This window comes from Mobula birostris, unplaced genomic scaffold (assembly GCF_030028105.1).
Source record: "Mobula birostris isolate sMobBir1 unplaced genomic scaffold, sMobBir1.hap1 scaffold_943, whole genome shotgun sequence".
Taxonomy (NCBI): domain Eukaryota; kingdom Metazoa; phylum Chordata; class Chondrichthyes; order Myliobatiformes; family Myliobatidae; genus Mobula; species Mobula birostris.
The window spans coordinates 24,298-49,191 of NW_027278660.1; the positions used below are offsets into that span (position 1 = coordinate 24,298).

Consider the following 24,894-nt stretch of genomic DNA (forward strand, 5'->3'; position numbering starts at 1 on the left):
TATAGATCGATTGATCAATAGATAAATAGATAGATAGTCAGACAAATATAGACAGATATAGACAAACAGATCGATAGACAGATGGACAGATATCCATGACAGTATACTAGAACTTGGACAACACACACAAAATACTGGAAAATCTCAACAGGTCAGACAGTGGTGGTGGTGTGGGTAATGAATAATTGAGTTTCAGGTTGAGACCCTTCATCAGGCCAATAATATAAAAGAGAATCCCCAAAGGATTTTCCCCACATATATAAAAGAGAGGCAAGAGTGGACATTGGGCTGAAAGAAAACAAAATCAAAGGTAGTGATGATGAACAGAGAAACGGTGGACGAACTGAATAGATATCTTGGGTTGGTCTTCACCGTGGAAGACTCCACCAGCATGCTAGAAATCCGAATGTGTCAAGGGGCAGAAGTGAGAATGGTTAGAGTTCCTCCAACATTTTGTGTGTGACGTTGCTCAGAATTTCCAGAATCTCGTGTTTAAAACTTGAACTAATTTGACTCTGGCTTGTGTGTACAAATTGGGATAATCCCCATCGGTGTCCCAAATGTCTACAGTCCCACGGTTGGACAATCACCGGAACAGTGTATCTCTGCTGCATAAGATCAGTGTGTTTCCTTTATTGACAAGCGACAGGTCAATCAAGCATTAAACAATTTGCACAGTCTATCACCAGGGTATTGAGTGTACCGAAAGATGCATTACGAAGTTGCCCCCCTCCATTGTAAGGGATTCCTCCCAAATTTATGGCATAATTATATTTCTTTTATTCAGTGTTGGACGTTGCCCATGCCCATTTTCCGAGTTCACAGCTGACCTCGAACGCCATCCTGTCACACGGGCCTCTAAAAGCATAAGAAGAGAAAATATTTCACATAAATCTATCGAACATTGAAAGGCCTTGATAGAATGGACGTGGAGAGGATGTTTCTTATGGTGGGGGAGTCTAGGACCAGAGAGCACAGCCTCTGAATAGAGGGGCGTCCATTTAGAATGGAGATGAGGAGGAAGTTATTTAGCCAAAGGGCAGTGAATCTGTGGAATTCGTTGCCAAGGCTGTGAAGGCCAAGTCTTTATATATATTTAAGGCAGAGGTTGATAGATTCTTGTTTGGTCAGGGCGTAAGGGATACAAGGAGAAGAAAGGAGGTTGGGGCTGAGAGGGAAAATGGATCTGCCATGATGAAATGGTGGAGCAGATTCAATGGGCCAAATGGCCTAATTCTGATCCTATATCTTATGGTCTACTGGTCATATGTGGGTTTTGACCCTAACTGGTGACAGTTCCTTTCCCCCATGCAAACATGCTCGACCCGCTGAGGTACAGTGAAGAACTTCTGCATGGCACCCGTACAGATCAGATCATTGCGGCTTTACAAGGGGAAAAGCAACAACAGATTGAAGAGAGGAGTGTTCCAGAGAAAGTGCAGTGCGGGCAGACAATGAGGTGCAAAACCATGACCAGGTCAGCTGCGACTCACAGTCTATCTTATCGTACCAGGCGACCGGTAGATCCTGCTCACAGGTTTTTCAGGGGCTGCCTTGGTGATATCATCCCTGAGATGTTACAGTTTGCATTGGGGGATATGGTCCAGTCCATCACAAGCAAAGCTCTCCCCTCCAGAAGAAAGCAGCATCAAGCACCAAGGACCTTCAGCATGCCCTCGTCTCATTACTACCTTCGGGCAGGAGTTACAGGAGCCTTAGGTCCCACACCAGCCGGGTTCAGACAGTTATTACCCTTCAACCATCAGACTCCTGAACCAGTGTGGATAACTTCACTTACAACTCTGAACTGATCTGATGATCTGCAAACTCACTTTCCCTGAAGCTGGGGAGGATGAGGGGAGATCTTACAGAGGGATGCAAAAATTACCAGGGGCATAGATAGGGTAAATACATGAAGTTTTTCCCCCTCGGGTTGAGTGAGACTAGAACTAGAGGTCATAGGTTAAGGGTGAAAGGTGTGGTAAGTGTGTCTGGTTTTTTGCACGGTCTTTTCTCTCTCACATAATTTATGTATAATCTATATTCTGTGTGATGTCTGTAACTGTGCTGCTACCCGTGGCCCATTTGCGGTTAGTGCAGTAACTTTATAGCACCAGCGATCGGAGTTCAATTCCTGCTGCTGCTTGTAAGGAGTTTGAACGTTCTCCCCGTGACCGCGTGGGTTTCCTCTGGGTGCTCTGGTTTCCTCCCACAGTCCAAAAGGAGGACAGGTCAGTAAACTGTGGGCCTGCCATGTTGGTGTCGGAAACAGGGCCCCCAGCACAACCTCAGACGCCGTTGTTGACACAAACAACGCATTTCACTGTAGGTTTCAATGCAGATGTGACAAATAAAACTAATCTTCAATCTTTTCTCATCGTACCTATACCTCACGGTATGGCAATTAGCAGCTTGGAATATAGAACAAGAACATGATGTTTTAGTGAACTAATTAAGATAGGAGGAGCACCTCCATCGGTTAGGGTCAACCATGGATGTCTAACTGTCTGGATACTCAAACCAATATGGAGAGCAAGCTGTTACCCATGTAGCAAGCTTCCGTCTGCACACATCTGATGAACTCAAAGGAATGCAGAGACCGATACATTTTGGCACCACAATGTCACTGATGTAGAACTGCCTTTGGGACTCCAGCTCTGGATTTTTCTCCTCGGGGTTTACTCCCAAAGTCTTCCCCATGACTGGGTACGGACGCAAGGCAGCGGAGGTTTGAGATCAAAGCCTTCCTTCTCCTGGATGAGCTGCCAGCCACGAATGACGAGACCTCATTTGCCTAAGGCAGCTGATTTTCAGACGCCAGTAACCAGCCTTTTCCCCTTCTCCGGTCAGTAGAAATGGTTCCATCAGGTTCAGTAGCCAAGCCACGCGTGAAGGTCAGGAGCCGGACTTGGTTGTCAGAGGCTCTTTGAGGTGCACACTACTGTGAGCATTTAATGGGTAGTGGGAACTTGTCCCCATTGTCACCCCTGTCTATAACAACCTTAAGGAACCTAATTAAGATCATGCTGTTGTGTCGTGACTGCGCTTGAGGTGAGTCCGTGCATTAGCAGAAGTAGAGGGTGTTACTTACCGCTCTGCGTTTATTGCACGTTCCGCAGAGGCAGCCGAAGAACCCGTTGATGGCCTGGATGGCACATAGGATGAACTCCAGTGCACTGAAGCCAATTTGCAGAGCAAAGAGAATCACGTTGAAAAGAACCACATTCTTCGGTTCCTCACAGATACTCCAAGAGTCGGGGTTAAACAGGTAACTGTCCTTGCTACACAGTGGATAAAACAGAGAGTTAGAACATTACAGAGCATCGTATGGATTTCATTGACTACAGCTCTGCCTTTAATACCATCATTCCAAATAAACTGATTCCTAAGCTCCGGAACCTGGGTGTTAGCACTCAGATCTGCAGTTGGATCTTCAACTTCCTCATAGACAGGATCCAGGCTGTAAAAATAGGGGACAAGCTCTCCTCTACAATCACTCTGAGCACTGGTGCCCCACAAGGCTGTGTACTCAGCCTCCTGCTGTACTCACTGTACACCCATGATTGTGTAGCCAAGTTTCCATCAAACTCAATATACAAGTTTGCTGATGACACAACAATTGTAGGCCGTATCTCGGGTAATGATGAGTTTGAATACAGAGAAGAAATTAAGAACCTGGTGGCATGGTGCAAAGACAATAACCTATCCCTCAATGTCAGCAAGACGAAGAAATTGGTTGTTGACTTCAGAAGGAGTAGCGGACCGCACGACCCAATTTACATCAGTGTGCGCATGTGGAACAGGTCAAAAGCTTTAAGTTCCTCGGGGTCAATATCACAAATGATCTGACTTGGTCCAACCAAGCAGAGTCTACTGCCAAGAAGGCCCACCAGCGCCTTTACTTCCTGAGAAAACTAAAGAAATTTGGCCTGTCCCCTAAAACCCTCACTAATTTTTATAGATGCACTGTAGAAAGCATTCTTCTAGGGTGCATCACAACCTGGTATGGAAGTTGTCCTGTCCAAGACCGGAAGAAGCTGCAGAAGATTGTGAACACGGCGCAGCACATCACACAAACCAATCTTCCGTCCTTGGACTCACTTTACACCGCACGCTGTCGGTGCAGTGCTGCCAGGATAATCAAGGACACGACCCACCCAGCCAACAGACTTTTCATCCCTCTTTCCTCCGGGAGAAGGCTCAGGAGCTTGAAGACTTGTACAGCCAGATTTGGGAACAGCTTCTTTCCAACTGTGATAAGACTGCTGAACGGATCCTGACCGGGATCTGGGCCGTACTCTCCAAATATCCGGACCTGCCTCTCATTTTTTTGCACTACCTTACTTTCCATTTTTCTATTTTCTATTTATGATTTATAATATAAATTTTTAATATTTACTATCGATTTGTAATCCAGGGAGTAGGAAGCGCAGAATCAAAACTCGCTGTGATGATTGTACGTTCTAGTATCAATTGTTTGGCGACAATAAAGTATAAAGTATAAGTATAGAGTAGAAACAGGCCCTGCAGCCCACTACCTTATGCCAGCTGCACTAATCTCCCTTTGTCTGCCACGTACGACCATGCCGTGTCTGTGCATCGTGGCTTGCTATGGCAGCTTCTCTGCCCGAGACCGCAGGAATTCACAGAGAATTGTGAAGACAGCTCAGCACAGCACGGAAAGCAGCCTCCCCATCCAACAACTCGGTCTGCGCTTACCCCTGCTAGTGTGGACAACGACTCCTCCCACCCTGGACCTTCCCTCTCCTCCCCTCTCCCACTGGGCAGACAATACAAAAACCTGAAAACACGTAGCACCAGCTTCCACCCCGCTGTTATCACACTCCCCAGTACCAAAGGATGCACTCTTGACCTCACAATCAGCCTTAGTATAATCATGCACTTTACTGTCTACCCTCTCTGTAGATGTTACTCTTTATTCTGCATTGTTATTGTTTTTCCTTGTTCTAGTCTAACTCAGCAGTATGCACGACAAGCTTTTCAACGTACCTTCATACTTTAAAAAAAATTTATTGAGATACAGCATGGAACGGGCCCTTCCAGCAATCCCTAAATTTTATCCCAGTCTAATCACAGGCCAATTTATAATGACCAATCAACCTACCAACTGGTAGACTGCGGGCAGAAACCGGAACTCCCAGAGGAAACCCTTACAGTCACGGGGAGAACAAAACTCCTTACAGGCAATGGCGGGAATTGAACCTGTGTCGCTGGTACTGTAGAGCGTTGTGCTAACCACTACACTACTGTGCCACTCCATGTGACAATAATAAACCAATTCCAATTCCAATCCATTGTATGTCCCTCCAGGTTCAAGGACGGCTTCTATGCCACTGCCATCAGACCAGTGAAGACAGAATAGAAGATGAAATCTTGATCTGACAATCCTGGTCTTGGCCTTTACACCTCATTGTCTACCTGAATTTCTCTCTCAGTAACCGTAACACTATGTTCTGCATTCTGTTTCCCTTTTCAGTACCTAAATGTACATGTGGAATGGACTTACGAAGACAAAAGTTTTACCACCCAGTACGTGGGAGAATAACAAACCAATACCAATGAATGCCTCTTAAATGTAGTGAATCTACCCAATGCTACCAGGGCAGTTGGGTAGCAAGGTGGAGATATGTCTCTACCAAAGGAGATGTAGGGCGCTCCTTTCCTCCGCTAGCCTGCAGGTCACCCTTGGGCGAGGTGCAGCACCTGCTTAGCCTACCCCCACCCACCCCGCCCCCCCAGGATCAGGGCCATGTGAAGCCATGAGAGCAGGTGGCGGATGGTTGTATGAGCAGCTAGTCCATATCACAAGTCCTGGTTATGTAGCCACTGACACCAGGCAGACAAGCTCTGAAGAGTATTGATAATGGCTGGGGTCACCCGTCTTGTAAAGCCACTGCCCAGAAGAAGGCAATGGCAAATCACTTCTGTAAGAAAAATTGCCAAGAATAATCATGGTCAAAAGACCCCGATTGCCCACGTCATACAACACAGCTCGTAACCATGAACTATCAGGACACGCTTGGAATATCAGTCAACCCTTTAAAACTCTGCCCTCTCAACCTAACCTACACCCTCCTGTTTTTGTTACCCCTGCCAGGGGAGAAAGGCTGTAATGATCTGCCCTAAGCACAGACCTAGTTATCAATGGCCCCCCTTCACCATTCCCATTCCCGTTTCCCTCTCACCTTACCTCCTTACCTGCTCATTGCCTCCCTCTGGTGCTCCTCCCCTTTTATTCCATAGTCTTCTACCCTCTCCTGTCCGATTCCCCCTTCTCCAGCCCTTTATCCCTTTCACCAATCAACTTCCCAGCTCTTTACTTCAACCCTCCCCCTCCCTTCCTGGTTTCACCTAACGCCATGTACCTACCACATGTACCTCTTCCTCCCCTCTCCCCACCTTCTTGCTCTAACTTCTATCTTTCTCCAGTCCCGATGAGGGGCTTTGGCCTGAAATGTCGACTGCTTACTCTTTTCTATAGATGCTGCTGAGTCTCTCCAGCAGTTTGTGTGTGTTGCTTGGATTTCCAGCAACTGCAGATTGTCTCATCTTCACATCAACAACAGTCCTGTCGCCCAGTCTGCCACCACCAACGCTGGCCCAGAATCTCAGCCGCACCCACCATATCAACCTCGTGGCCACAGGAGCAGGTCAGAGGGTGGGGTTCCTGTTGGGGGGTGGGGGTGACTTACCTACTGGCACCCCAAAGCACAGGTCAGGAGTGTAACAGGACTCTCTGCTCTTGCATGGGTGAGTGTGGCTCCAACAACTCTCAGGGGCTCCATACTGTCTAGGACAAAGCAACCTGCTCGATTGGCACCTCATCTACCCTCCCAAACACTGCATCCCTGCGCAATAGTGGCCGCAGTGTGCACTGTGGTTACTCATCGTACACCCACTGGCCCTCCAGAAACCCCCGGCTCCCCATCGGGAAGGACGAGGACAGATCTTATACTCTTCACCGTACTCCCAGTACCCCTCCAGAAACCCTCGGCTCCCCATCGGGAAGGACGAGGACAGATCTTATATTCCTCAGGTTGATTTGATCAGTTGCTCTGTGCAGAAGAGAACAAGAGCTGGATAATCCTATTTCTACAGGGATGGGCACAGAAGCACATTAGCACAACAGTGAGTGCTGTGTGTGTGTGTGCACGCGTGTCTGCATGCGGGCATGAGTTTGTGCGTATGTGTGTGTGTACATGAGTGTGCGTGTGCATAAGCATGTGTGTGTGCACGTTCATGTGTGTGTGTAGAGCTTACACATTTTCTTTCACACCCTGGCTACTCCAGTTTCCTCCCACATCCCAATAGTGGGGTCAATGGGTTGATCGGCTGCTGTAAAATGTAGGTAGTATCTGGACAGAGTTGGCAGGAATGTGGGGAGAATACCAGTCCACTGTACCTCTTCCTATAGATGCTGCCTGGCCTGCTGCGTTCCACCAGCAGTTTGTGTGTGTTGCTTGAATTTCCAGCATCTGCAGATTTCCCCGTGTTTGCGAGAATATCATGAAATTGATTTGAATGGGAGTCGGGCGGCACTAAGGTGGTGCTAGCTGGTGCTATAGCCCCAGCAGAAATTACAATAGCACCACTGTAGCACCACCAAGAAATTAACTGAAATTTCACATACAAATTGCAGCTGCTTTGCTTTCTCTGTATAGTTTTGAATACAGCTTGTTTCTCCAGTTGACCTAGTGAAACAGCACCCCCAGTTACCATAGCACCCATGCAGGAATAAAGTTATAAACTCTGTCAGATCTACTCTACACTTCTGCTTATTCATTTGTTGTCAATGTCTTGCCGTTGCTGTCCTTAGACAGTTAAGCTGATCTAAGATCACTTAAGGTGGTGATGTCACTCACTCTCACTCACACGAGAGATTGGTAGTATATATCCAGGCACAGATCCATGGTCTCGCGAGACTAACGGATGCCACACGCACACACACACAAACACACACACACACAAACACACACACACACACACACACACACAAACACACACACACAAACACACACACACACACACACACACACACACACACACACACACACACACACACACACACGCATTGTGCTTTTACAAGCTAACATGGGCCTGGCACGTGCATTATTTTGGCCGGCGTGAAAAATGGATTGATTTTTAGTGAGAAAACGACCGCATCCAGAGGAATCAGTGGTGTCTCAGCCTGAGCCTGTCTTAATTGAAAGTGACATGCAGAAAGAAGTAAGTGGGGATGAGGACGACAGCAGTTCATCGAAGGAGTGTGAGGGCGAAGTAGAGGAACAAGAAATGGAGCGGGATTCGGAAGAGAACGCGGATGAAGCTGCTCTAAGTGCTAGTGGGAATACTATTAACGATGTTAGCCAGCAGCCTGAGGGAGGACCCCATCGACCAGCATTGAAAAAGTACCCTTCGCTGCTCGCAACAGTTCGGCAATCAGCAAAGGAGTTCTATTCATGGCTGGTTTGACTGACTGGAATATTCGATCACGAAAGATATTACGTTCTGCTTCACATGCAGGCATTTCCTGTGTGGAGGACATGGGTTCCATTCTGAGTCTACCTTCACTGTCACTGGTTACCGCAACTGGCGGAAAGCTACAACAGCTTTCAAAACCCACCATGTAAGTGCAGCTCATAAGTTTGCTCTGGATGCATGGGCTGAATTTAGATTGAGAAAACAAGACGGTTCAAGATTGGGAAATATGCTTGACAAAGGACATGCAAAGATTGTCCAAGAAAATCGTGAGTATATGAGAGCAGTGGTTGAGTCTCTACGCTATACTGCGTGCCAAGGCATTGCCCAGCGAGGACACCGGGAGAATGATGGATCTGGTAACAGGGGAAACTTTGTTGAGTGTCTCAGTGTAATTGGACAGTTTGATAAGACTGTAGCTAAAAAAGTAGAGGACAATCCTGGAAATGCAAAAAACACCCATCACGATATCCAAAATGAAATTATGGGTATTATGGCAGATATGGTCAGACGTCAAATAAGTGCAGAAATCAAGGAGGCTGGACATTTTGCCATCATGGTGGGTGAAAGTAAAGACTTGAGTAAAAAGGAGCAAATATCAGTGCTGGTGCGGTATTTGAATAATGAAACAGTGCTTGAAGAATTCTTGCACTTCACTCCAGCAGAAGGGTTGGACGCAGAGTCGCTTCTTAAAAGCATTGAACAGACACTCGCCCAGTGTGTTATTGATAAGAACGCGTGTATAGGTCAATGTTATAAACAGGGCGGCAGTGATGTCCGGGTGCAATAACGGGGTACAAGAGAGGTTCAGGAAAGAGGTCCCGCAGGCATGATATATACACTGCCATGCTCACAGACTTAACCTTGTTTTAGTGGATGTTGTGAGCAATGTACCACAAGCCAGTGAGTTTTCTGAAACTGCAGCTGCTTTACAATTTCTTTTCAAACTCTGTTGCTCACGATCTTGTCATGCAGAAATAGAGAGAACTGGAATCAACTGCACAGTCTGTGGAGTGAAGAAATTGTCAGATACACGCTGGGCATGGCAGTATACAGCTTTGTGGGCTATAAGGAAATCACTCCCTGCCATTCTAGCTATACTACAGGCTATTACGGGTCAACCAAATGCACGGAGGAAACGGAGGCGAGGGCTGTAAATGGGCTGATTGACGAGCAGCTTGCTTTACTTCTCACTCTGTTTGAGGATTTATTCCGAGTCACCAAGTTCATGTCGGATCAGCTACAATCTCCCAGTTTGGAACTTTCATCCGCTGTGGACTTGGCTCAGTCTATTATCGATGCACTCTCAGCAAAACGGGGAGAGGAATCATGGAGTGAAATTCAGACAAGAGCTAGGGACCTGTGCATCAAGGCTGGTATACAGAGCAGAACACGTGAAAGGAGACAGGCCCAGCCACCCCGCCGCCTACATAATTTTGTTGTTGAGGCCCAAACTGAACGCACAGCTGTCACATCCTCTGATAACTTTCACAAGCACTGTTTCTATCCAGTTATAGACAGACTTCTGACTGAAATGAAAAGATGGTTCTCAATTGAGACTGGGGGTGTTCTGACTGGAGTCTCAGCATTGAGCCCCAAACACAAGTTCTTCCCAGAGAAGAATTGTCTTTGGCCAATGGCCCAATACTATGGAGTGACTGAAGTGAACCTGACTGCAGATCTACATCAGGTTCGGCGTCTGCTGGAAACAAAACAAAAGCAAGGACAGACAGTGAATGACACAGTGGAACTTCTAGCTCTAATGAGACCCTACCACGATGCATTTATAGATTTATACAAATCAATCTGCATATCACTGACTCTGCCTGTTACATCTGCCTCATGCGAACGGAGTTTCTCTTGCCTCAGACGCCTCAAAAACTACTTGAGGAAGAGCAGTGGTGATACTCGGAACAGCAACTTGGCTCTGTTGGCCATAAACAGCCGGAGGACCAAAGCACTTGACATCCTGAAAATCATCGATGCTTTTGCCACCAATCACAGCAACAGACGGATTGTGCTTCTCTGAAAACATCAATGGTGAGTGCAGTTTTCTTTTAAATTTGGGCCAAGACTAATGCTGATTATTATTATTTTGTAGTGCATACCCCATAGTCCTTATGTTTCCTGCAAATCCTAAACTATTACATTTACTGTGATTAAGCCTATGGGTTTTGCTTAGACTTCCAAGCGATGATTCTGTTGATTTTTGTTTTAAATTCAGTAGCCAAATTAATTGAGGTATTGCATGGTCAGAGTACGATTTGTCCAACTCCTGGTAAAGCCTTGCATTTGTTGTTTGCCTTATTTGACTTTAATTATGGTGTATCTTTTGGCATTGCTGTGTATGTAATGCGAATAGCAGTGGGTTCGTGTTGTGTTTTTCAGTTGAAAAGCACGCATTTGATGCTGATTGTGGGATTGGTGCGTGATTCACGTTGTCGGCTGTTGCTCGGATGCTCTGTTTGTTTGTTTTGTTTATGCTCTGTGTAGCCCGGGTTGTCTCTGATGCTGTTGACACTGTCACAGTTCACTTCTATATTAGATCTATCAATTGCTGTTACTTGTGAATCAACAGAGGCATTTATAGTAGGCTCCTAATGCTTGAAACTGACTTTTGAATGCCACGCGTCTGACCTTGCGAATTCATATTACCATACAGTGCATCCCTCAGCACCATCACTGAATGATTCAGCCCCACTGTAGCACCAGCAAGAAAACATCTCTGGCGCCGCCACTGTTGGGAGTCGGCCTAGGCTCAAAGTTTTGTGACCCTTCCCAGACAGCGCTGAGGGGTGGCAACAATTATTTAAACTCCCGTACGGTTGCAGTACTGTAATACCTGTGATGTGGGGGTGCGCTTCGATTTCCACTGTGCCCCGACTGATCATCACTGACATCGAAAGGGTTAATGTATGAGGAGCATTTGATATTTCTAGGCCTGTATTCACTGGAATTTAGTAGAAAAGGGCGGGAGGGGGTCTCGTTGAAACCTATCGAGTATTGAAAGGTCTGGATAGAGTTGGTCATGGAGAGGATGTTCCGTATAGTGGGGGAGAACAGCGATGAGGAGGAATTTCAATGAGGGTGAGGAATCTGTGGAATTCATTGCCACAGACAGTTGTGGAGGCCAAGTCATTGGGTATATTTAAAACCAAGATTGACAATTTTTGATTAGTAAGGGTGTCAATGGTTACGGGAAGAAGGCAGGAGAATGGGTTCGAGAGAGAAAATAAATTAGCCACAGTCGATTGGCAGAGCTGACTCGATGGGCTGAATGGCCTAATTCTGTTACTGTCTCTCATGGTCTTCCACTCCTGTGTCAAGAAAAAGCCCCGAGCTTACCCACCAGCTGAAGGGAGATTTTAGACACCTGCATTTCTTACCCTAGCTCTGGAATCTCGGAGTTATTATGGAAGGGTCTGCTCCAGTGGCCTGATGTGTCTCGGCAGGTTGGTCCGTTGATCAGTCCTATGGTGGACATGGTCAGACAGTAGATGGAGCCGGCTGCACCCAACGTCGCAAAGATTAAGGATAGGAACATCTGGAAGGGTAGTGAGGTTCACAGTTATTGGCAAGAACGCTAACCTCCCGCCTGGGGACTGAACATTCTGGCTGGATTACGGGCTCCAAACTTACAATTGGAATTGGTTTATTATTATCACGTGTATCAAGGTCTGACTTGTCTTGCATACTGTTTACACAGATCTAATCATTTCACAGTGTTTTGAGTAGCACGAGGCAAGACAATAGTGCAATGTAGAAATCCCCCACCTGGCTTCACCTATCACCCCAGGTTATACTTCTCCCACTCCTTCCACCCACTTATTCCGGCTTCTGCACCCACCCCCAATTCCTTTCCAGTGCTGATGAAGGGTCCCAGATCAAAACAGCAATTGTTTATTCCTCTCCATAGATGCTGCCTGACCTGCTGAGTTCCTTTAGCACCTCCACATCCAAACCACCAAGCTCTGCTCTGGAGACACAACGGGCTGCAGATGCCAGACCGTTCAGCCAAGCACAAGGTGTCGGAGGAACTCAGTGGGTTGGGCAGCATCGGTGAAGGGGAATGGACAGTTGATGATTCAGGTCGAGACCCTTCAGGGTCCAGATGGAGGGGCCCGATCGGAAACGTCAACTCTCTCTGTTTCTGCTCGAAGTTCCTGCAGTATTGTGTGCGTGTGTGTATGCGCATGTATGTATGCGTGTGTCCCTGCTCCCTTTTCTTCCCTCCAGAGTAAAATGCCCCGTCTTCCCACATTAATGCCGCTCCTGATTTTCCCCTTTTCCTGCACCCCCCCACCCCATCGACAGCGGGATTTTATGTTCGTCTATTTATTTATTAGGCCCTTCCACCCCTCCAAGCCACACTGATTCAGATTAACCCTAACCTAAGTCATCACTAGACAATTTACAATGTCCAGTTAACTGTTCCGGTATGTCTTTGGATTGTGGGAGGAAACTGGAGCACCTGGGAAAACCTATGCATTCCATGGTGCCGAAATTTGTCAGTACGTCCAGTGGAACTTTGCCTTTTTGTGTGTTTTCCCCCGGCCATCAGTCTGTGGTTTGTATTGCCATGTGCTCTTGTTAGTTTTCATGCCCCGTGTGCTCCTGTCCCCACTCCTGCTCTACTCCGGCCCCTGTATTACTGAGTACTCTGCCCCTTACCTGTTTCTCATTATTACCTGTTTTGCTGCCACCTGTGTCTCATTGTGCTCCACCTATCATCTGCCTCTCTGTTTATTGCTCAGTGTATTTCAGTCCTGTGTTTTCACCTGTTTGTCGTCAGATTGTACCAGTGAATTTTCCTGAGCCTTTCCAGCATTTGGATCTGTACTCTGTCCCTCTGAATATCGACTCTGCCTGCTTCCTGATTCTGGTTTTCAGATTTCTCTGGATGTTTTGATCTCCGCCTGAATTTAACGCCGACTTTGTTTGCACCTCACCTCGCGATAGACTGGCGTCCTATCTGGGGGGGGGGGACTCTCGTACTCTCAGTCGCTTCAGGCCACAGAAACCGGCATAAGCACTGGCTTGAGGGGCCACAGAGGCTCGGGACAGACTTTGATTTTTGTTTGCACCATGGGGATTTGTTACTCAATTAATATCACTGTGTGCACAGTACTGGGTCTGCGTTTGGATCCCTGCTCCAGCGTCCTGACAGAATGGAACTGGGATTTGCCCAGAGCAATGACGGCATCGTGCTAGCCCCTATTCTACCTGGGCACCCACGGTCGGACTGTGTGAAATAGAACAATTGCTGCCGTTCCTGATTCCAGAACCACGGTGACTTACCCCACACCTGTTGGCACAGCACCCCCCAGTCCCAGTCGCGTGGATGTGGAGCCCCGGAAAGAAAACCTGTTTGGGAAAAGACAGCGTTGAGAACAGTTAGATTCACCAGGATGTTTTTGATGGAATGGAGGTGGAAATTGAAACTCCTCCTTCTGATTCATTCCCTGATTGCTTTTGACTTTGGCAGACTCAGATATTCCACATCAGGCATTCTTCCTCTTGAAGAAAGGGCTGTTAGAACATGGCATAGTAAAGCACAGGAACAGGCCATTTGGCCCACGGTGTTGTGCTAAAAGTAAATCCAAAACACTAATCCCTCCTACATACACAATGTCTATATCTCTCCATCTTCCTCACATCCATGTGTCTATCCAAATGTCTCTTAAAAGCCTCTGTGTATTTGCCTACACTACCATACCGGGCTGCACATTCCAGTCATCCACCACTCTCTGAGTAAAAACACTTACCCCTTGGACCTACCCCCCCCCCACCTCACAGTCAATGCATGCCCTCTGGTACTAGACACTTCAACCCTGGGAAACAGATACTCCCTGTCCACTCTGTTGATGCCTCTCATAATCTTGTAAACCTGGATCAGATCTCTCCTCAGCCTCCAGCACTGCAGAGAAAACAACTCAAGTTTATCCAGCCTCTCATGCTAGCACATACTCTCTAAACCAGACAGCATCCTGGTAAACCTCTTCTGCACCCTCTCCAAAGCCTCAACATCCTTCCTATTCTTCTTCTTCATGTGCCTTGCACGTTACACTAATGAGAGAGCACTCCAACATGCCCATATAAAAAGATCTTTAATGAGAACATTAAATGACAGGAAACTTAAATTCCTGGGCCACAGCTCTCCACATCGAATGATACCTCGTAGCATCAATAATATCTCACAGATCTGTTAGTTCTTTCACAGTGTCCATATATTTTCTCCTTTGCCTTCCTCTGCCGCATTTCCCAGGCATACAGCCTTGTAATGTAAGGCATTCTATTTCTCCCTTTCTGATGACATGGCCCAGGAATTTAAGTTTTCTCTTATTTAATGTTCTCACTAGTGCCAAGCTGTATGGGTCCTAATGCCCTTCCCTTGGGCAACATTGGTGTTGAGAGGGGAGACTTGCAGCATGGGCAACTGACAGTCTTCCATACAACCTTGCCCAGGCCTGCGCCCTGGAGAGTGAAGACTTTCCAGGCGCAGATCCATGGTCTCGCAAGACTAATGGATGCCTTTAATTAATATGGGCACATTGAAGTACTGTCTCATTAGTTACCCTATCTAATATCCTTCCTATAGTGGGGCAAAACTCCAGATATGGCCTAACCAGACTTTTATAAAGTTGCAACATAACCTCTTGACTATCGAACTCAGTGCCTTGACTGGTAAATGCAAGCATTCCATAAGCTTCCTTAACCACCCTATCGACCAGCATAGCCACTCTCTCTGCTCTGCTGTACTGTTAGGGATCCTGCCCTTAACGGTGTGAAACCATATTCTTGCAAATGCAACGCTAGCATTCATTTCCTCAGGATTAGCATATATATTTAAAAAAACACGGATGTAACGTGAAGGTGTTAGTCAGACTGCGTTTGGAGTATTGTGACCATTTTGGAGCCCCGTATCTAAGGAACAATATACTGGCGTTGGGGAGGGTGCAGAGGAGGTTCTGAAGAATGATCCCAGGAATTTGAGTATGAAAACATCAACATATAAAGTGAAATGCGTCCTTTGCCTGAAATCATACCAGCGACGATTGTGCTGGGGAAAGCCCGCAGGCGATGATGAATCTTTGATGACGCGTTCGCCTGATGAGTATGTCTTTGATAGTGGGGAGGCTGGCGCCCATGATGGACTTGGCTGCGTTGACAATCCTCTGCAGTTTTTTTCCCAAATCTGTGCATTGGCCCCTCCACACCAGGCGGTGATGCAGCCAGTCAGAATGCTCTCCACCGTACATCTGTAGAAATTTGCCAGAGTCTTCTCCTCAAACTCCGAATGAAATATAGCCGTCTGCGTGCCTTCTTTGTAATTGATCAATATGTTGGGCCCCTCTCCAAAGCCTCTGAGATGTTGACACTTGAAACTGAACTTGAAACTGCTCACCCTTACCTCTGCTGGCCCCTGGCTGAGGTCTAATCATTAACCGTAATCATCGAGGGGTCAGCAGTGGAATTGACCTCTCTTCGGGTTTTGGAATGTAAAAGGATGCAGATATGGCTGTGGGAGACTTTTCTCCATATCAGAGAGAGATAAGGCTTCAGATTTAGGAGAAGGGGGGGAGGGTTGATTAGACAGGACCTGAAGAGCATTGCCGGATGGAGTGGGTGAGAACAGTCGCTAACTATCTGAAGCACAAAATACTCTGCAGGTGCTGGGGCCAAAGCAACACACTGGAGGAACTCAGCAGGTCGGGCAGCATCCGTGGAAATGAACAGTCAACGTTTCGGCCGAGACCCCTCGTCCTGATCATTTCCACAGATGCTGCCCGACCTGCTGAGTTCCTCCAGCACGTCGTGCATGTCACTGACTATCTGATGGATCGTGGGAATCTGGTGACTGCGCACATGTGCGGCCGATTGATCAGATAGTCAGTTGAATCGATCGGGCCTTCTTCGTTCGGGCGTGAGTTTTTGAGTGCGCATGCGGAGCTGGTTCGTCATTCCCTCCCTCACCGTAAGTTGCCCAGCGGCTACCATTACTAACACGACTCAGTTATGGACATTTAATCAAATTACTCCGTTGTAATCCTTGCCCCACGAATACGTAACAACAGCATTTAAGCTGTGCCAGTACGAGCTGAGAACGGAAGGCTACATACAGGCAAAGTGATGGGAGATGGGCTTAATACGGATGAGTGTTAAAAGTCCAAAGTAAATTTTATTGTCAAAGTACATACATGTCACCATATACAACCCTGAGGTTCACTTTCTTGTGGGCATGCTCAGCAAATCTATAGAATAGTAACTATAACAGGATCAATGAAAGATCAACCAGAGTGCAGAAGTCAACAAACTGTGCAAATGCAAATATAAATAAATAGCAATCAATAACGAAACCATGGGATGAACCATTCCTAAAAGTGAATCTATTGATTGTGGGAACAGTTCAGTGATGGGATAATTGTAGTTATCCCCTTTGGTTCAAGAGTTTGATGGTTGAGGGGTGGTAACTGTTCTTGAACCTGGTGCTGTGAGTCCGGAGGATCCTGTACCTCCTTCCTGATGGCAGCAGCGAGAAAAGAGGATGTCCTGGGTGGTGGGGGTCCCTGATGATAGGTGCTGTTTGATTCTATGGTACATACCAATAGCATTTGAGGATAGGGTATAAAGGCAGGGAGGTTATACCAAACCTTTGGAAAACTTCTGATCTAACCCTGCTGGGGTAGTGAACTCATTTCTGGCCATCACAGTGCACAGAGATCAGTCCCAGACAGGAATGTACACAAGGCTCTTGGCAGACTTTGCTCTCCTACCTTGCCCTCTCACCGTGCCAGCTGGCCTCCCATTACAACAGCGTTAGCTCAGTGTCACTGATGTCACCTTCTCACACTCCCGTGTGGGCACCCACATCTCACGCCAGCCTCAGGAGTTGGATCAGGCCCTTCAGCCCACAAGTCTGTTCTCCCAGTAGAAAACAGAACAGGCCCTTCGGCCCACAATGTCTGTGCTGGACACAATGCCAAATTAAACTAATTACTTCTGCCTGCACATGATCCATATCCCTCCACTCCCTGCATTTTCATCTGTCTATTTAAAAACATCTCTATTTTATCTGCCTCCACCCCACCCCAGCAGCCTATTCCAGGAACCTGCCACTCTCTGTGTAAGAATACTTGCCTCACACATCTCCTTTAAACTTTGCCCCTTTCACCGAAAGGTTATGCTCAATAATATTTGACATCTATTTGTCTATAGATAGATATAGATCTATCTATTTATTTATCTACACACATCTCCTTTGGTAGGAGAGGAGAAGATGATGGCGCAACGCAGCTCGCAGCGGCCACTCCGGTGATGATGTCTGTTATCTGTCAAGTAGGGGGCCGTGCACAATCCTGATTTGATGGAGACGGACGTGAGAGCACAGAGGAACATCTGGAGAAACTTCTGAAATACCTGCTTCGCTGCTGCTGCTATTGTGTGATCCAGAATCTCCGGAGGAGAAGGCCCCGAGTCCTCGGCTTTGCTTGTTGCTCAGCAGCTGGAGTGAGGTCGAAGCGCTCGGCAGAGGATGGTGTTCGGAGAGGCTGTATTGGAGGGGCTGGTCGGAGGCTCGAAGTTTTCGGACGGACTCAGAGTCGGCTGCGGTTGGCTGCTTCCAATGCATCGGCAAGTTCTCGGCCCTTGGAGGTTCGTGGCAGGGAGAGTTTCTCCCTTCTGCCACCTGCATTAGATGATGAGTCGATCAGGACTTTGAGACTTTTTTTTACTGTGCCCATGGTCTGGTTTTTATCAAATTATGGTATTGCTTTGGACTGTTGTAACTATATGTTATAATTATGTGGTTTTGTCAGTTTTAGTTTTGGTTTATCCTTTTTTTGTGATATCTTTCTGGAGGAACATTGTATCATTTTTTAATGCATGCATTTCTAAATGACAATAAACGAGGACTGAGTGTCCTCATAATCTAATCTAATCTAATAGATAGATGCCTTTCTTAGATTAATCTTTGAGGGGAGACCTGACAGAAGTTTATTAAACCATACCTCTCATAATTTAATAAACATCTATCAGATCTCCCCTCAGCCTCCACTGCTGCAGAGAAAATAACCCATTTGTCCAACCTCTCCTTATAGCACCATGCTGTCCATGAATGGTCTCTCTCGCCCTCTTGCTCAGTGGTGCTGGAATCCTGGGTCTTGGGCACGGTCTGTGGATTGGACTCTGTCGTTCACGTTATGATGTGTTTCTGGTTTCTGGGTGCTCCTTTTCTCGTTGCTACTTTGAGCGATTTTGAATAGGGGAGATTGACTCTGCGGCCTGCCGGTAACAACGTCACTGCACTGGATTGAACTGAACTGAGACTGCCTGGGGCTCTTTTGATGGCCTTGTGGTTTGGTGTTTTATATTTTCTGTTTTTTGCTCCCTTTTTTTGCCATTTCAGCGATTTATTCTGTTTTGCACGTTTGAGGTTTGATGTTTTTCTCTGAATGGGCTCCATGATTTTCTGTTTCATGGCTGTCCTTGGGAAGATGAATCTCAGGGTTGTATACCATGTACATACTTTGCTAATAAATTGAATCCAGGCAGCGTCCTCGTGAACCTCCTCTGCAACTCCTCCACATCCTCTCTGTAACGGGAGGACTGGAATTGCAAGTAACAGGGTGACCAGATCTCTGCACAGTCGCTATACGGGGAGGCACCAGAGATTGCAGCCACTGGAGTGATTGACTGGAGGAACTCGGTCACTTGAGCAACATCTGTGGGAGGAAAGGCACTGACGAAACCCTTCATCTGCACTGAAAGAGTAGAGGGGGGAAAAGACAGCCCAAACAGGTGAGTGGAAGGAGTGGCAAGAGATAGGTGGGTCTAGGTAAGGGGCAGATGCAAGCCGTCCATCCCAGACATTTTCTCTTCTCCCGTCTCTCACTGGGCTGAAGATATAGAAGCCTGAAAGCACACAAGATCAAGCTCAAGGACAGCTTTTGCCGCTCTGTTCTAAGATTACTGAATGACCATAAGGTACAGGAGCAAAATTAAGCCATCGGGTCTGCTCCACCATTCTATCGAGGAGCTGGTGCAGAAGTCTGAAGACGCGCACTCATGTTTTAGGAACAGCTTCTTCCCCTCCGCCATCAGATTTCTGACAGGACAATGAACCCATGAACACCAGCTCAGTATTTTTCGCTCTTTCTACACTACTTATTTAATTATTTTTTTATATACACCTTACTGTAATTTATAGTTTTCATTATTTTGTATTTCAATGTTCTGCTGCCGCAGAGCAACAAACATGTGCTAGTGATATTAAACCTGATTCTGATTCTGATCATAGCCAATTTATTTTCCCTCTCAACCCCATTCTCCTGCCCCTCCCCATAACCTTTGGCAACCTTATTAATCGTGAACCTATCAATCTCTGCGTAAGTATACCCCACAGCTTGGCCTCCACAGCCGTACATGGCAACAACTTCCACAGATTCACACCCTCTGGTAAAGACATTCCTCATCATCTGTGTTCAAAAGAGACATCCCATTCTGAGGATGGTTTCCTAGTACGGTAAGATTCTTGGCCTCACAATCTAAGTCACTGTAGCTTATTTTAACAACTTATTCTGCATTTTGTTATTTTTTTATACTTCGTTCTTTATTAGTCTTTATTCTTTGGAGCGTTGAAGGTTAAGGGGCAACTTGATAGAGTTGTTTAAAATTATGAGAGGGATTGATAGAGTTGACGTGGTTAGACTTTTTCCATTGAGAGTGGGGAAGATTCAAACAAGAGGACGTGGGTTGAGAATTAGAGGACAAAAGTTTAGGGGTAACATGAGGGGGAACTTCTTTACTCAGAGAGCAGTAGCTGTGTGGAATGAGCTTCCAGCAGAAGTGGTTGAGGCAGGTTCTATGTTGTCGTTTAAAGTTAAATTGGATAGATATGTGGACGGAAAAGGAATGGAGGGTTATGGGCTGAGTGGAGGTCGGTGGGACTAGGATAGGGTAAGAGTTCGGCACGGACTAGAAGGGCCGAAATGGCCTGTTTCTGTGCTGTAATTGTTATATGGTTATAATGGTTCTACCTCAATGCAATGTGTACTGATCTGTATGCCAGGCAATAAATCAACTCCAACTCCAAAATAGTCATAGTCATAGTCACAGTCACAGTCATACTTTATTGATCCTGGGGGAAATTGGTTTTTATTGCAGTTGCACCATAAGTAATTAAATAGTAATAAAACTACAAATAGTTAAATAGTAATATGTAAATTATGCCAGGAAATAAGTCCAGGACCAGCCTATTGACTCAGGGTGTCTGACCCTCCAAGGGAGGAGTTGTAAAGTTTGATGACCACAGGCAGGAATGACTTCCTATGATGCTCAGTGCTGCATCTCGGTGGAATGAGTCTCTGGCTGAATGTACTCCTGTGCCCAACCAGTACATTACGCAGTGGATGGGAGACATTGTCCAAGATGGCATGCAACTTGGACAGCATCCTCTTTTCAGACACCACCGTCAGAGAGTCCAGTTCCATCCCCACAACATCACTGGCCTTACGAATGAGTTTGTTGATTCTGTTGGTGTCTGCTACCCTCAGCCTGCTGCCCCAGCACACAACAGCAAACATGATAGCACTGGCCACCACAGACTCGTAGAACATCCTCAGCATCGTCCGGCAGATGTTAAAGGACCTCAATCTCCTCAGGAAATAGAGACGGCTCTGACCCTTCTTGTAGACAGCCTCAGTGTTCTTTGACCAGTCCAGTTTATTGTCAATTCGTATCCCCAGGTATCTGTAATCCTCCATTATGTCCACACTGACCCCCTGGATGGAAACAGGGGTCACCAGTGCCTTAGCTCTCCTCAGGTCTACCACCAGCTCCTTAGTCTTTTTCACATTAAGCTGCAGAAAATTCTGCTCACACCATGTGACGAAGTTTCCTACCGTAGCCCTGTACTCAGCCTCATCTCCCTTGCTGATGCATCCAACTATGGCAGAGTCACCAGAAAACTTCTGAAGATGACAAGACTCTGTGCAGTAGTTGAAGTCCGAGGTGTAAATGGTGAAGAGAAAGGGAGACAAGACAGTCCCCTGTGGAGCCCCAGTGCTGCTGATCACTCTGTCGGACACACAGTGTTGCAAGCACGCGTTCAGTCCATATAGCGATAATGGCCAGCAGGTGAGAGGTGGAGGTGACAAAGGGCTGCAGATAGTGGTGCCTGATAGGAGGGGAAGGTGGAGCCAAGTGAGCGAGGTGGCCGGGGGGGTGGGAAGATGGTTGAGGGGGAGGGGACCCGGTTGAGGGGGAGGGGACCCAGTGGAGAGAGTGTCTAGGTGATGGCTAGATGGAGAGGTGGAGGAGGGGAAAGCAATATGGCAATTTGGGTTTTGAGTTGCTCTTATCAAAAGCTGGCACAGAGGCAATGGACTGAACAGCCCTCTTCCATTGTATAACCATTCCATGCTTCTACAACAGAAGCTGTCATGGACTGTTCAGCCATCTTTCCTGCTCTCCCATTCTACTGAGATCATAGTTGAGCTTTGAAACTGGTACTGACCCTATATCCTTTGATTCCAACCCCAACCATCTGACCGTTCCAAGATTCCAGTAGCGCGCCAAGAGACGTGTGATGCACCCCATTTCACTCACCAGGACACCAGTGTCATGATGTGCTCTGACAATATTGGAACCCAAGTGCAGAGGAGAGACAGACTCCAGCATAGAGACGATGACGAGAGTTTATTCATAATAATTCCAGAAGAACATCAGTGGCTCAGCCAAGTTACATTCTCAAAACTAGGACCCCATAATTAGTGCTAATCAGGTACAGTATCCACCTAAATAACATGGAATCCCCAAGCCTATCAAAATAAATTTAAACTTAAACAGAAAGCATCAGGAGACCGCATGACAAAGAGTGAATCGCTTGAGGAAAACACATAGAAGCTCTAAACAATAAAGAACTCTCGTTGAACAGTAATTAACCTATTCAGCCTCAGCACCGAATGCTCTCTGGCGCCCCACACAGGTTTGAAGAGCTCATTACACCCAGTTCCTTCAGTCCATCTCAACTTAACTGCCTCACTGCGACATTTATTACAGCGCTGTGTAACATTTTAAAAAGTGAATTACAAATTAACATCCAATAATTCTGATAATCTGACAATATTCGAACCTTCAACCTACAGGTTTATCCGAGTTTAACAGTATCCAAAAGGACTATCAATCTCCTGTGCTGAATATCCTCAGTGGCCGAGGTTGGAATTCCAAGGATGTACTAGTCGCCCCCCACCCCCCCAGGTGAAGGGATCTCTCCTCGTCTCTGCCCTGATTGGCCAACCCCTATTCTCTGACCACGATGCTGCTTTTAGATTTCCCAGCACTCCCTGGGGGCCACAGTAATGCAATACCCCGAGTTACTGCACCAGTAATCACCTTTGGGGTTTATTCCCGCGGCTGTCGCTAAGGAGTTTGCATGCTGCTTTCGGTCCGGGACCAGGTGGGTGTCCTCCCACATTGAGGCAAACACGTAAGGTTAGACTTAGTAGGTTGTGAGCTTGCTGGTTGGGCTGGAAGCGTGGTGACCCTTGCGGGCTGCCACCAGCACATCCTCAGACCGCGTTGGTCATCGACTGACTGCGTATTTTAATGTACAAGTGACAAATAAAGCAAACCTCACCTTTACTCCGTTTGTACATTTTATTGAGGACAATGTAGTACCAGCGATTTACTCAGATTTTTGGCCTCACTCCAGCCTTCATTTGCCCCTCGAGAAGGTGGGGCTGAGCCGCCTCCCTGACCCGCTGCCACCCTTCCTGTGAAGGTTCTTCCGCGGGGCTGTCGGGGACGGGGTTCCAGGACAGTGAAAGGACAGCGGGATATTTTTCAATCAGGACAGCGTGGGACCTGGAGGTGAACTTTCGTGTGGTGTCCTCATCATTCCTGGTGGCGCTTCGAGAGGGGCCATTATTGTTAGAACAGCCTGGACAACTGACCTCGGACCACTTTGTAAATGGTGCAGCCACAGTGGTTGGGGGAGGGAGTGTTTGGGGGGGGAGGGAGTGGATGGGGGCCGATCGGGGGGGCGGGCTGGGTGCTGCTTTGTCCTATGTGATAATCAAATCACAAATAAGAGATCTGCAGATGCTGGTAATCAGAGTAACACACAGAAAATGCTGGAGGAACTCAGCTGGCCAGGCAGCGTCCATGGAGAAGGGTTAACAGTCGACGTCTTGGGCCAGGACACCGGTCCAGCACCCTCACCCAAACAATAATGACTATGGAATTCACTCTCCCCAGATTGATAAATCTAGTCAGACAAGGATTATAGTGGTGGGATTGGAAACCCTGGCTCAGATACAAACCCCACTAAACCCGCCACCCCCCCCCCCCCCGATTGGGATTTCCTTTTACAATCAATCCTCCTCACTGAGGCTCTTGTCTCTGCTTTCTAATCACAGTCTTCAACTGTAAAAAAGTGCACAGACTCAACAGGAAGCCCTTGCTAAAAAAAAATGAGTGATTATCAGAAGACCTCTTTGTAAGGCTAGGCAGAAGAGATTCTACAGATGCTGAAAATCATAAGCAACGCACAGACAAGATGCTGGAGGAAACCAGCAGGTCAGTCAGCATCTACAGAGAGGAATCAAGCTGTCAATAGTTGGGGGGGTCCGGATGAAGGGTTATTGGCTGTTTATTCTCCTGCACAGATACTGCCTGCAGATCCTCCAGCATTTTGTGTGTGTTACTCTTTGTGAGGCTGCTCAGAACAGAACCCCCCCCCACCCCCCGAGATAAATTTCTCACCAGTATTCCAGCACCGACAATCCCTCCGAGGTACAGGATCTCCGGCGTCAGCATGTCGTTCTCCTGCACATATTTGAGCTTGAAGTCAGGGAAGAAAAGGAGCAAGTTGGCTGCGATACAGGCGCCGGCAAGGGGGATCAGGGTCACTCCAATGCAGCGGGAGCACTTTCCTGTACACATCCTGGCGAACTCAGTAAGCACACTGGAACTGCAGCGGTTTTATCACTCAACCCTGGTGCTGGGTTCCTGAAGATTGCTGTCACAGTTTATTACACGAGGAGGGCTGGGTCGCTGGCTTACTTCCGCGGAGTGTGGATTTTGTCTCCTGCCTTCAGCTCCTTCTTCCCCCTTCCTTGCATCCTGCAGACTGCATCACAGGGAAAGCCTCTGATGCTGCAGAAAGGAGATAAAACAGGAGCAAAGTCTGAGCATCCAAACTTCGTACAGAGTGGCTGGGCCAATCAATATTTATCTTGAAGTCCAGAAATAATTAACCTGGCAGTGAAATGGAGTGCGCAGCAGCCCAATTTAGGAGATCCCTGTGCGGTGTTAGAGTCAAAAAGAACTTGACCGTGTTGTCTACCTGATCTGGTCCCACTCTGTATTTGTAGCCTCAGCCAGCTCCCTCACAGG

At 47.1% G+C, this 24,894-nt stretch overlaps 1 protein-coding gene across 1 annotated transcript; it reads right to left on the reverse strand.

Moving 5' to 3' along the window:
* Positions 1 to 602: 602 nt before the first annotated feature.
* Positions 603 to 24,686, reverse strand: LOC140193871 (transmembrane 4 L6 family member 1-like). The gene is made up of 5 exons (XM_072251007.1): positions 24,262 to 24,686; positions 13,798 to 13,863; positions 11,886 to 12,043; positions 3,092 to 3,281; positions 603 to 858 (listed from the first exon to the last, which is right to left on the reverse strand). Exons 1-5 carry the CDS (start codon positions 24,439 to 24,441, stop codon positions 847 to 849), a joined length of 606 nt encoding a protein of 201 aa, XP_072107108.1. The 5' UTR covers positions 24,442 to 24,686; the 3' UTR covers positions 603 to 846.
* Positions 24,687 to 24,894: the final 208 nt, after the last annotated feature.